This window comes from Lutra lutra, chromosome 1 (assembly GCF_902655055.1).
Source record: "Lutra lutra chromosome 1, mLutLut1.2, whole genome shotgun sequence".
NCBI lineage: Eukaryota > Metazoa > Chordata > Mammalia > Carnivora > Mustelidae > Lutra > Lutra lutra.
In genome coordinates, this window is record NC_062278.1 from 124,914,835 (window position 1) to 124,927,379 (window position 12,545).

Here is a 12,545-nt window from a genome sequence, read left to right on the forward strand (position 1 = left end):
CCACCCCCCAGAGAAGTGACCACCACCTCCCCAGTCTCAGCCCTGGAAAACACTTGCAGACAGATGCTTCAAAGCCTTTCACTCCAACAAGACACTTCATTTGTCATTGACAAGGGTGACACAGGGGCCCGTGTGATCACCAGTCAGGAGGCTCTGGAGTGTGTCACGGATTTTTGTACTTCAGAAAAGAACGCGTACTGCTCACAGTGCACTGTGTCACTGTTTACATCAAGGTCCTTGGGTCCCTTGTTCTCATCCTGTGTTACCAAAAGCAAGGCTGCACCATCACCCAAAGGAGATAAGAGAGCCTCATGGAGGAGGCAGGGGCGCTTATGATATAAAGATGTGCTAACGGGATTACAAACTGGGCTTGGGGACCAAGAAGACCAGTGTCCAAGGGGTTCAATAGGAGCAAAAGGACAGGATACTTGTGGACGGGTCCACCACCTGCTGGTGGGGGTCCCAGTGGGGAAGTGTGGCCCTTCCACCCCCAGCTGGGCTTACAAGCTGCAGTTTTTCTCCTGACTTAAGATGCTGTGTGTCTCCCTGAGCTGATTTTTCCAAAACTCAGCAAGCGAGCAGAACTTGGAGGAGCCTCCTGGTTGCTCTCAGCACTGGAGCACACCTACCACCCTGCCAAGGGAGAGCTGGGGGGAAGGGGAACCTGAGTGCCATACCTGGTCCAGCTTCCAGTGGAACTCTGCCGGGCGGAAGGTGTCAGCCTGGTCGAAGTCCTTGCGCAGGAGGAAGACGAGGCGGCAGTTGTGCACATATAGGGCGTAGTGATGCCGGTTCATTTCTGCAAAGCAGAGAGGAGCTGTGAGCTTACAGAATCCCTGCATCTGTCCCTGCCACAGGGGTCTTCCTGCCACATCACTGGGCACACCCTCAAATGGGAAAGGAATGGGTATTCCAGTTCCCCTTTTACAATCAGATCTAATGAATGTTCCAGAACACATATGGTGGAGCTCACTGAAATGGAAGAGGACGATTCCAGAAAGCAAAACTTCTGCAGAGAAGCCATTTGGACTTGAAGTATCCCCCTAACTTATACCCAGATACTGCATTAGGCCTGGGATAAAGCCTATGTAATAATGAGTTTGTTTGTTTGTTTGTTTGTTTTTGTACAAACACTTCTGAGAAGACTAAGGGGGCTCTCTGACAATCACATCAGCTACTCTGGGCTCCTTTAACACAGCTGGTTTCTCCTAGAGTGCTGGGCTTTCATTTCATTTCATCAGGCTTGACAATGGTGACCACAGAGCATGTCTCCTTCTCTACTGGGCGCAGTTAGGGGAAGTGGCTTCATGTGTAGTTGCTAGGAGGAGGGGACAGATTGGTTTTTCAGCATTAGTCATAGTTCTGTGTCTTTCCAAAGCAATAAATGAATACCTCTCTCCCTACATGCAATGGATATGATGTTTTCCTCCTCTGATATAAAGACTTCCTTTTCTGCTTGGGAAATCTCACATCACATATCCCAGTCACGATGTCCTGCAGCCACAAGATAGCAGCCATGGGGAGGGCAGGAGCTGTTGTCTGGCCAATACCAAAGATCTCACATACATACTACATAGTAACAACACAGAAATCTATGAGGCACGTGCTCCATAAATGACAGATAGATGAACAGGGGACCTGTTGTCATAGAAAGAACATGGGCCCTAGAATCAGACAAACTTTGGGTGGAGTTGTATCTCCAGAAGATTCTGGAAGAATTTTTCTAGCCTTTTAGAGCCTCAGTTTCCTGAACTGTGTCATGACATGGATGCTAGATTCTCCTAATGATTCATGGGAATAGGATAGTGAGAATAATTCTTGTATGTCCTGTATAAACCTTGAGGTTTGAGTGTGAGGAATCAATACCAATCCCGCTTCTAGGCCTGGGGTCTGGTTGGTTTCCCTGCCACAGTGATTGTTCAGGACCCAGGCCCAGGTCAGGCAATGCACACCATTCTCCCAGCCACAGGGCTTCTGTCAGAAAAGTGACTCGGTTCAAGCCACTGATTCGGGAGCTTTTCTGAGTGGTTCCATGAAAGAACTCTCTTTTATCAAGAGAGCAAATAGAAGAGATACTGTCTTTTTCTCTAGAAGTTGTAGTATATAACTGGGAGGCATGGAGCCCCCGCAGCCGTGTTTGGTAACATGAAATCAATACATATATGGAGGCAGATCTGAGAAATTGCAGAGTAAAGGGCCAAGCCCTTGATCACACTTCGCCTGAAGCTGTCATAGCTCTGGACATTTTCAGATACAAGAACTTTATATTTTCCTGTATTATTTTGATTTCTTTGATCACTTGATATCAGTTTGTTTGGTCTGTATTTCCTATTTCTTGTAACTGAAAGCATCTTAACTGATACGATGAGGAAGCAGTGGCCAGTGTGGCAGGGTTGGCTTAAGCTAATGTCTGGGTAGTCACTTGGCCTTTGGACTGATAAAATGCCCCAGACTGATTATGGGCATTTTACTCAATATTTCTTTTTTCCCTCACAATTGCCCAACTGATTTCCATTATCTATTGTCTACTGTCAGAAAAATATAGAAAGAAGGACTTTTCCTCCTTTATTTTTATTTGGAGTCAGGAAAGGTCATGGGTGAGGAAGTGGCCCGAGAAGAATGAATGGAGGTCTGGAGCATCTTCCAGCCTAGGAAATATCTCCCTCCCTGCCCCTCTGTTAGTCTGGATTCCTGGAGTCACTGTCCACACTGGGGTCACTGGTTTATTTATAGTGGGCTAGGGATATGGTACACTCAGAAATCCACTTCATTTCTTTTCATGACTGTTGGTGTTCTTTGTGGCAGTTCAACGTTTAACAAAAAGAAACAAGTTAAATGAAATAATAAAGCCCTATGACAGAATTTTGGATTGTTATGTAATTCATATCTTTAAAGAATATTTTATCACAAAGAGAAATGATCTGTATATAATGTCACATAAAAGAAACAGGGAACATAATGATATCACATGTATTATAAAAATAGTGAAAATTATAAGGACATTCCACATATACATAGAAATAAAAACAAGATTTTATTTTATAATGAAATATGCCAAATATAATCAGGAAATATTTTTAAGTATTAGGGTTTTAGGGGATTTGTGTATTCTCCTTTATACTTTTCTGATTTTTTTCAGGTTTTGTGATATAAACATGCCTTGAGAAAATGTTTCTGGTATATAAAAGCCTAATAAGGCTTTGGTTTATTCCTGATATTTTTAAAACTTAGAGCAAGCAAGTATTTATAGATTTTTTTTTTTTTTAAGTCAGAGGAGTTAGAGGAAGCTTCCCTATCTTCCCCGTGCCAGGAAGCTGAGCTGCTTGTAAAGTGTTGCTCTGTGCCAAGGCCAAGGCAGAGAAGCGCCAGGTCGTGCTGACTCCAGGTGTCGACACGCCCGTGGGGTAGCGGCTCTGAGGAAAATGAGCCATCATCATTTAAGGCAGCATGTTCAGCCACAGCTGCACACAAAAGAATCCCCTAGAAACTCTAACTTCCTGCACCAGGTGGGGCTCTGACATCTTGACTTTTTACAAGCGTGCCAGATTTTTCTGCTGTGTGGCCAGGTTGAGTACTGGGTCCCAGAGCATAGGCTTGGAACTCAGGCCCAGAGGACCAGGTCCCATCCTGTGGTTCTGGGTAATCAGCCACATTTCCTTGGGCCAATCTTTCAACTTTTCATAGTTCAACCTGTTCCTCTGTAAACCAGAACTTTGATATCTGTGTGAACTGCCTCCCAGGGGTATTTGATACATTTCAGGCAGGACTCTGCATGTGGCTGCAAACCTCAGTCTACGCCACTTTGCACTGTATGTAGGGTCCTAAGCTGTTGTCTCATTGATGAGCCTTCCGATTCTTGAGGGGAGTGCCTTGCCAGGCTCTGCAGGGACCAAGCTGTACCGTGATTCCTGGGATCATGCACTGAGCTCTGAAGAGAGTCCCAAACCTCAGTGTGATCTCATGCACGTCTACAGGGTCCTTCTTGCATGAAGTTCCCAGAAAAACTCATCCTTGGCATAACCGGTCTGTTAGACTTACTTTATGACTAACGAAAGCCAGGCAATTCTCTGTCTCAGTTTCTACATCTGGAAATATGCTAACATGTATGGTAAGGTGTGATTAAAACAGCAAATGTGGGGTCCTGAGAGTAGCATAATGTGGAATAAATCCAGAAGTAATATGAAAATACCACCGTCAAGTAAATAAATCGAGTACTGATTTTATATCTGATATTGAGTGATTTCAGACATTATTTCATGTTTATTTCCCCCACTTACAGACAGGGGAACTCAGAGAGATTAGCAACTCCTCAAAGGTCATACCTTAGAGTGGAAAGGTTGAGAAACAAACTTTGGCCATTCACCAGCAGAGGCTGAGCTGTGAGGCCCTCCAGCCTGCCTTCTAACTGCAGCCTCTGCTGGGGCTACTATTTGTTTTGGGTATTTTAACAAAAGTAGCACTAGAAATGGGAAATTGTGGAATTACATTTTAAGACAGAGTTGTCAAATTTGCAAAGGATCTCCAAATGTGTGTGTGTGTGTGTGTGTGTGTGTGTGTGTGTGTGTGAGTGTGCGCAGTGTGGTGACAAGTGCACAGGACTGGAGTCTGCTGGATCTAAGCTTACATTTCAGTTCTTACTGGCTATCTACCTTGGGACAGTTATTAACCTCTCAGGGTTGTTTCCTTATCCTTAAAATGGGAAACACAATAATGTTTTTCTGAGATTGTTTGTAGACATCTGAGAAACTGTCTAGGACAGTAATATCTAACAAGGATTGCACTTCCGATGGGTCAGGCACAGTTCTAAAGCACTGCACATACATTAAGTCATTTAATCCTGATAAAAACCCTATGAGGTAGACAATACTAGCATGCCCATTTTATAGAGGGGGAAAGCGAGGCACAGAGAGGTTAAACAAGTTGCCCAGGGTCACAACATCAGTAAGTGGTGGAACGCTTTTAACCACCAAGCAGTGAACTACCTCATGGGGGCTTAGCATGGGGGAAATGCCTAACAAAAGTTCACTACCATGATTACATTTGGCAGTGACTTGGTAAATTACCATGGCCCTTTTATTGATGATAAACTTTTGAAAGACTTACTTATGTATAACAGAGTAAAGGTGTTACTGCTTTGAAGTAAGAATGAGGTCTCCCTGCCCCCCAACTCCCACCACATGTGCAGCAGCTCTAAGTTACTTCTGGGAAGGCTGGGTTTTGAAGAACTTGGTTTGAAAAGTCCTAGTCCCAGTTTTTGCATTGTGTCTGTGCCTCTACTTTCCCTTGTTTCCTGGTCCCACTCTACCCCCAGCCCAGGAAATCAGCAGCTAGAAAACCAGAGACCGGAATAGTTTCCCAAGAGGCCATCATGCTCTGACTTTTCACCCATGTGGTCGGTGGCTTGTGTCTGTGCCTATCCCCTGGGAGAGAACGGGCAGACTCACCAGTCTTATCTGAGTTGCAGAGGATGGTTTCCTTCTCGGCTCTCACACCAGGGCTGGGGCCGTGTTTCATCCACATGGTGATGGTGAACTGGTCTGTCAGGTTCTTGGGCACAATCCCGTCAGGGATCTTGGCCCCTTGTCTGCCATCAAACTTGAAGATCATCTCGCTGCTGTCCACTAGCAGTCCTGCTGTCCAGTTTGTGGCAGTGCTGGGGGACGGCAAGAGGTCGATGATGCCAGATGAGGCTCCTGCGGGTCCGGGGGCCAGAAAGAACAAAGGGTTATTCCACACAGGGTGGGGTCCCTGCCTTCTATTTTTTGCTCCTGGAGCAGGGTGAACTGCTCAGTGTATTTACTTAGAGATCTGAGCCAACCTTCAGCTAGGTGACTCAGGAAAAGAAGGGCCAAATGCCATCCCTCCCCCTGAGTTCCTTATGGTCTACAGAGGTGAAGGCATCAGTAACTTACAGACAAAAATGTTGCATGTGACAAGATAATGTGCGACAAACTACTATACAAAGAAAAAATGCTGGAGGAATTTTAGGAAACAAGACTAGGGGGGCTTTTATAAGCAGGGAAGGTTCCTGGAGAAGGCCAGAGTTTGATGTGGATCATTGAATTCATTCATGCATTTATCCATCCACTAACCTAGAAGCCATTTACTGAGGATGGACCATGTGCCAAGACCCCTGCTAGACTCTGGTGGTGTAAATGTGAATCAGCACAGTCCCCCACCTGGGGGAGCTGAGAGCCAATAAGTGCACAGACACCTGTGACACAGCGTGATCAGGGCTGGGATTGTTCTAGGTCCTGATGCCATGGGAAGGAGTGTGAGCCATGTTCTATTCACCACAGTTTTTTTTTTTTTTTTAAACAAGCATTATGTTTAGACCAAATGGTACAGAGGTTGAGAGAACATGGGTTCAGAAGTCCTCAAACTTGAATTGGATGCCTTCGACCATCACTTGCTAGCCTTGCAACTGTGAGCACGTCCCTTAGCCTTTCTGCCTCTCCAGCTCCTGCCATGGTATATCCCTTCCCAGCAGGTGGTGAGGACTGGATGAGACCCTGCTTGAGAGGTGAGCCGGCCATGTGGTGAACACTCCCTCCCTCCCTGTCACCTATGACTTTATTCTTATAATGATGATTATAAGGATATCATCATTATAAGGTTATGATGATAAGGCATGAGCACTAAGCCTGAAGCAGGGGATGTGTCACGGGTAGATTTATATCTTAGGAAGGTCACACCGGCAGCTTTGTGGAGGGTGAAGCTAAGGTGGGCAGGAGGGGCCACCCTTGCAGAGAAGACTGGATGCCTCAGCTGGGGGTACTGTGGGCAATGGTGGACCTTCCCACTGAGGATCTCTGAGGCCAGCAGAGATCTCCATGTCTTTGTGTTCCACACAGTGCAGGGCTTGGCTCTTTTGGGAAGGATGGGGGCCAGGGTTTCCTGATATTGTCAGGGAATAAGAGTCAGAGAGCCTAAGGAGTGCCTGGTGTGGGGAGCTAGTGCTCTCCTGGGATGGCCCTGACCAGCCAGTCGCAGAGGCTGATGGGTTTTATGAATGGTAGTTGTGTGCATTACCTGATCTTTGTCAGAGATCACTGGACTTCTGAATTCTGTATATCAGAGTCTCATCTCACCTAGGGTTTGGGCTCCAAAGTCAGCTTCCCACAAACATCTACAGTTAAAATGACCCTTGAGAATCCTTCAGGAAGGGACCACATTGAAAACCAATGTCCTTCTCTGAAAATGCCTAACCAGCCAGTTTTTCCTCTAGTCTTGGAATAGATGATCAAGTCTATGGTTCAGCACCCATCAGTTTACAATAGAAATTTATACTATGTGAGAAATAGGTAGCCATAGAGCTTGTTGTTGTGTTTAGCACTGTGAGATGCTCACCCTGGGAGAGGCCTCTGGGAACCATGGTATCCGAGAGGGTGGGAGATTCCCATCAGCCAATTCATGATCGGCCTGCTGTTTATGCTTACCAAGGGGGACGTGGGGACAGTGTTGACAGCATCATTTACATGAGTTTTTCCTAGGGTTTTGGGGCTGGTGCCAGGCCCGATACACAGCCGGCACTCCATTACTGTTTATAATGGCTCTTCCTCCCAGTGGTGCCTTCATGAGATGTTTCTAGCCATCTACCCAATGCTCAGGTGAGCTTGCCCAGGCAGTCTCCTGTCGGACCCCACACCTCTCCTTAATACTTACTTGTTCTCTCATCCCATGTCCCTGCAGCCTTGCCTGGTACATTTTGTTTATCTACTAAGTTGATTCACACTAATATTTTAATAACTAACAAAGCCTTAAGGGTAATCACCCTCCAAAGGTGTCTGAAAGAAAGAAATGTATGTAGGTGGTAGAGACAGAGGTTTGGGGGTGGTTTAGAAGCTATGTGGTCTTTCGGAGCAAATTCATTGTCTTAGAAGCCCCGGAATAGTGCAACATGGCCACTGCTTCTTTGAGCCATAGGTAAACTGGCTCTGACACCAGGATTTGTCCAGTGTGTAGACAGCCTGGGAACCGGCACACTGAGTGAGAGCGTCAGTTCCGGAAATTGCAGGTGGCCAGAGAGGCACCGGCTGAGTGCTCAGGGCTCCTGACCTCCAGCTCAGGTCAGGGAAGGTGATGGTTCTAGCAGAGCCAGAGCAAAGGCGGATGCCAGCTTTGCCACCAATATCATTATTACTATTCTATTAGGGACCAGTTTTGGGGCACTGAGCACCAGACCTGAATCAAGTACCACAATGCTTTTTCTGACTCACCTACATGGTAAATACTACTGTGATTCCAGTCTACAGGTGAGAACCTGAGGCTCAGCAAGCCCAGAATCACAACCAGCTGGTGAGCCGGCTCATCTGCAGGACTTTGCCGCTCCAAAGCCCTACCCCCTCACTGCACCACTTCAAGGAAGCTGGAGAGAGTTCTCTTAACATCCTCCACATTTTACAAATGGAAAGCAAAGGGGAATGACTTGACCAAGGTCACACAGTCGCGCAGCTGGCTAGAAGAAGTACCAGCTCTCAGATCCCCAGCTAACATTCTTTCTACTGCACAGTATGGTGTCTCACCAAGCACACAGCCCAGTCCCCTGGGATCTCACCTCCCTGCACAGGTAGCTGTCTGAGAGATGCACATTGAAGACAGCATGTGCCCTGGTAAGGCCAACTGACGCAGACTTCCTTGATTCCGTGGTGAGGGGAGCAGCAGGCCACCCCGCCTAACCCACAGATGTTGCCTACCAGAAAGCATCAAGCTATAAGGAACCAGATGGTGCAGACTTCCCTAACTTAGCAGCTTGTATTTCATTTCTTGGTGAACTTAAACAAACTAAGAGAGATTTACTTTCTCCCAAAGTTCCGCTCTCTTTCCTCTCCTCAAGGGACCTCATGGAAAGCTGTGGGTAAACAAGATGCTTCACTTGCAAAGATGGTGCACATTATCTGCACACAGGGAGGATTTATGAAGCTCCTTGGGAATCTTGGCGAAGGTCCCTGGGACCCATCAGGCTACAGAGAGTCCACACCACTCTGGTGGACAGCAATGGTAGCATGAATGGGGGGGAGTTTGGAATCAGAGTCAAGGTGAGATTCAAGGTCCCTGAGCTCTAGTGTCGGGAAGCCTCTCTGAGTCAGCAAGTAGATAAAGACAGGGTGGGGGAGGCAGATTTCAGGATCTGTGGTAGAGTAAGCCCGGGGCACTGAACTTCTTAACTGTAGGGTTTGCATTCTGCTCTGGATGGCTTTGGTCAGGACAGAGTGTCTTTTGCACTTCGAGGTGAGCCTGTGGCAAGAGTGGTTGACACGGAGCCTCAGGTCATGCCTCCTTCTGGTCTACCACAGGAAAAGAATGAGTGGGAGGGTCTCGGGGGGAGGAACCATCCTGACCAAAGACACAGGCTTCATTCTGTGGAGTATTCTCACAACCGCAATGACAACTCCCTGTTATTTCTATAAATATTTATGTGACGTCTAGGTTATGCCAGGTACTGTGAGGAGAAGGCAGCAGTGAACCAAACAGAAGTTGGCCCTACCTTTAGGGACCCAGTAGAAAACCTTTAATCTTTGGTGAGTGAGCTGGGTCAGGGGCAGAGAGTGTCAGGGGAGGACAGGGAGGCCCTCTTAGACAAATGCTGTATTAGGACTCCATGTTAGGAGAATGCATTCTGTTCTCCACATGCTTCTCTGACCCACTGATGTCACTTAACTGTTAACTTCCTCTGACTAATGAAATGTGAGTGCAAATGATGTGTCATTTCAGGCAGAAGCTTTAAGGGCCAGTTTGCAGTTCTCCACGTCTTTTCCATGTTCCCTGAGATCCACAGTGCTCTACATAAAGGCTGTTTGTTGGCCCAGGTTCCAGGGGGAAGCCACATGGAGGAGAGCCATAGCCATCCCAAGAAGGACATGCAATAGGAATGACTAACACACCCTTGTTATTTTGAGCCAATGAGATGTTATAAATGTGGGCTCAGTGTCACTCAGATATGTCTTAGTGTGGACCCAGAGGGCTGTTTCAAAACTTGTGACTGCAGCATCACCTGCTTTCCTGATAATCCACCTAAGTGACTGACATCAGAGGCTACAATTCCCATTTCTTCTTCAATATGCCTTCAGCACGGACAGGGAGGACTTTCTAACATCCTTTCAGGAGCTCACATGCTGCTGACCTACACAACCAGAGCAGCATTCCACCTTGGGAATCCTAGACAAGAAGGATTCCTGCAAGGCCTTGCAGTAGGGATCCTGGGTCTCCAGATCGAGCAGCTGGACTCTGGCAGAGGGGTGGTCAGCCCGACTCCTGGAGCAGCGCCACGGATACCCAGTTGCTGACCAGCTTGGGCAAGGCCACTGCAGGTAAAAACCATCAACTCAACATGGAAGGGCATGCCATAAGGGAGCTGCTCAGAGGACACCAAAGAAATCAGCATATCCACAGAGAAGCTCCCTGCTTACCATTCTCCATGAGTCAGGGTGTGCAGCCCTGTGCTGAGGCGTGGTTAAAGGTTTAATCTGATTCCTGATAGGTGTGCGCCAATTCTCCTTAAAGCTATAGGCCCCCTTTTTGCTCCCTGAGAGTCTAGGGAACCGACACTTAAGCCTGGAAGCTCCAGCCTTGCAGAGGCATCTTGGAGAAGCTGTTGGTAGTTGCTTGGACTTGAGTGATTCTGAGAGTACAAAGGATTCTGACTGTGATTCTGAATGAAGACGAGCTCTGTTAAGCTTCATGGTATAGTAGAAAAGCATGATCTTCACTTTTTTTTTAAAACATGTCTTCCTCAGAAGATTGAATTGTCAAGTGATCTTATTAACTTCTGCATAACCTCAAGAATTATAGCATTTGGATGCTCAGCAAATATTTGTTAAATTAATAAATACATGACTGAATGAACGAATGAATGAACAAATCTCTGAAAATCTCCTGGACTCACAAGGGCATACATCTTGGGCACAACTTAATGTCTGGTGATCTTAAGCACTCTGACAGATCAACCACTTGATTTAAACATGCTCTCATTCTGTGGCCTTTCCTTCAACAGGACCTGCCCTTGGAGTTCCTGACTCCACATACAAAACAGCTGACCTGGGCAGCATGTGTGGAGGTGTGGGCCAGCTGCCAGGAGCCCTGTGACCCCAAGGAGGAACAGCCTTGGCCTCCACACTAGGAAAGGCCTGTGTGCCATGGACTGCTTTTCTATTTACTATAATATGTAGTGACATAGGGGCATTGAAGTGGGCCCTTCCTCCGGCTGTTGGTAATGTCAAATTTCATTTGACCAAGAGGTCTTCCTGAGGGTTTCATGGTGCATTTCATACTCAAGGCAGCTCTGTGACACTTTGCTTCTGGAAAGCCTGGGACTGAGATGACAGAGCCCTTCAGCTTGAATCTCTGAATTCAGAAAAAACTGAAATGCAGTTTGTTCAACCTCTCCAAGAAACCTGGCTTTAGGTAGAGTGAGGCTAGTGGCAGACCATCTGAAGCTGTGTTCTACAAGCTCGAGGGGACATGGGTTCAGGGTCCTGCATTGTTTTTATTTTGAGGCAGAATGCAGGTGTCCTTGTGTGGGCCCAGAGGGCTGTTTCAAATGCTGCTGCACCTGTCAGGTCCTTCCTGACAATAGACTTTGAACTAGCTATTGTCTGCTCCTAATAGAGCCAGTGTCGCAAGAGGAGGAAGCAGGTGGGCAGTGACCAGATGGGCAAAATACCCCTCCACAGACACACTCCTGCCTGTGTCACTGACCAGCTATTACCACAGAAGACACATGGGAACTCAAAGGCATTCCAGGAAGCACCCGTAGGATAGTCTTCCTGGTATACAAAGGCCAGAGAATACTCCTGAAGGGAAAGGTTTGGAACAGCAAAGCAGGGAGAGATTCTGGTGGGAAGAAACCATGAGCAAAGATTTAGGGATGAGAACCAGCCAGGCCTGGGGACAGGGGAGGTGTCCTGACCAAGAAAAGGCAGAACATCAGGAAGAAACCGGCTATGACCATGGATTGGCATGGTGGAGGCAGGTCCTCGGAAGCTCTAGTCAGGCAGGCGCTGGACACCCACACCTGCATGTTCCCCAGGCACCTGTCCTCGTGGTCCCTAAATCTGTGCATGCCTGGATTCCTAGCTCTGGTCGGCGGCACTCTTGTCCAGGTAGATGCTTGCACTAGCCTCGTCTTAGATTCCTTCTCTCTCACTCCTGACAGCTAATCCATCATTGATTAGCTTGCAGGTTTTGCCTCCTAAAGCGGTCTTAAATGCATCCCTACTGCCACTCCCCTGGTTCAGAACTCATTATCTCTTGCTTAGACCATGGAAATAACATCCTAATTGGTCTCCCTGTTTCCATCCAAAGTCAATAAAGGTTTGAAAGATGAAAAATGCATGGCTGCTGAGACTGAAAGTGTCACGGCCATTCCCTAGTTGGGAAAGCCTGCAAGCAACTGGTCTACCATCCACTGAAAACACATGGAAGGTTGTCCTGAACCTAAGCCACCCCACAGGAGCAGGAATTATAACCCAGACTCTGTTTTGGAAATGATCCAGCCTGTGTCTCCCTCAAAGTTTGGAAAGAGCATGGGGCCTGATGGGCTGCCT

At 47.1% G+C, this 12,545-nt stretch overlaps 1 protein-coding gene across 2 annotated transcripts in view; it reads right to left on the reverse strand.

Moving 5' to 3' along the window:
- CLSTN2 (calsyntenin 2) overlaps positions 1–12,545 on the reverse strand; it is a 636,880-nt gene that overhangs the window by 104,484 nt on the left and 519,851 nt on the right. For both annotated transcript variants that reach the window (XR_007128496.1, XM_047735636.1), the window contains exons 7-8: positions 5,445–5,693; positions 678–799 (exon numbers count right to left, since the gene is read on the reverse strand). Coding sequence is in view for 1 of the 2 variants with exons in the window: in XM_047735636.1 (XP_047591592.1) it covers positions 678–799; positions 5,445–5,693 (371 nt within the window). In the remaining variant the exon portion in view is untranslated. The remainder of the gene's footprint in view (positions 1–677; positions 800–5,444; positions 5,694–12,545) is intronic.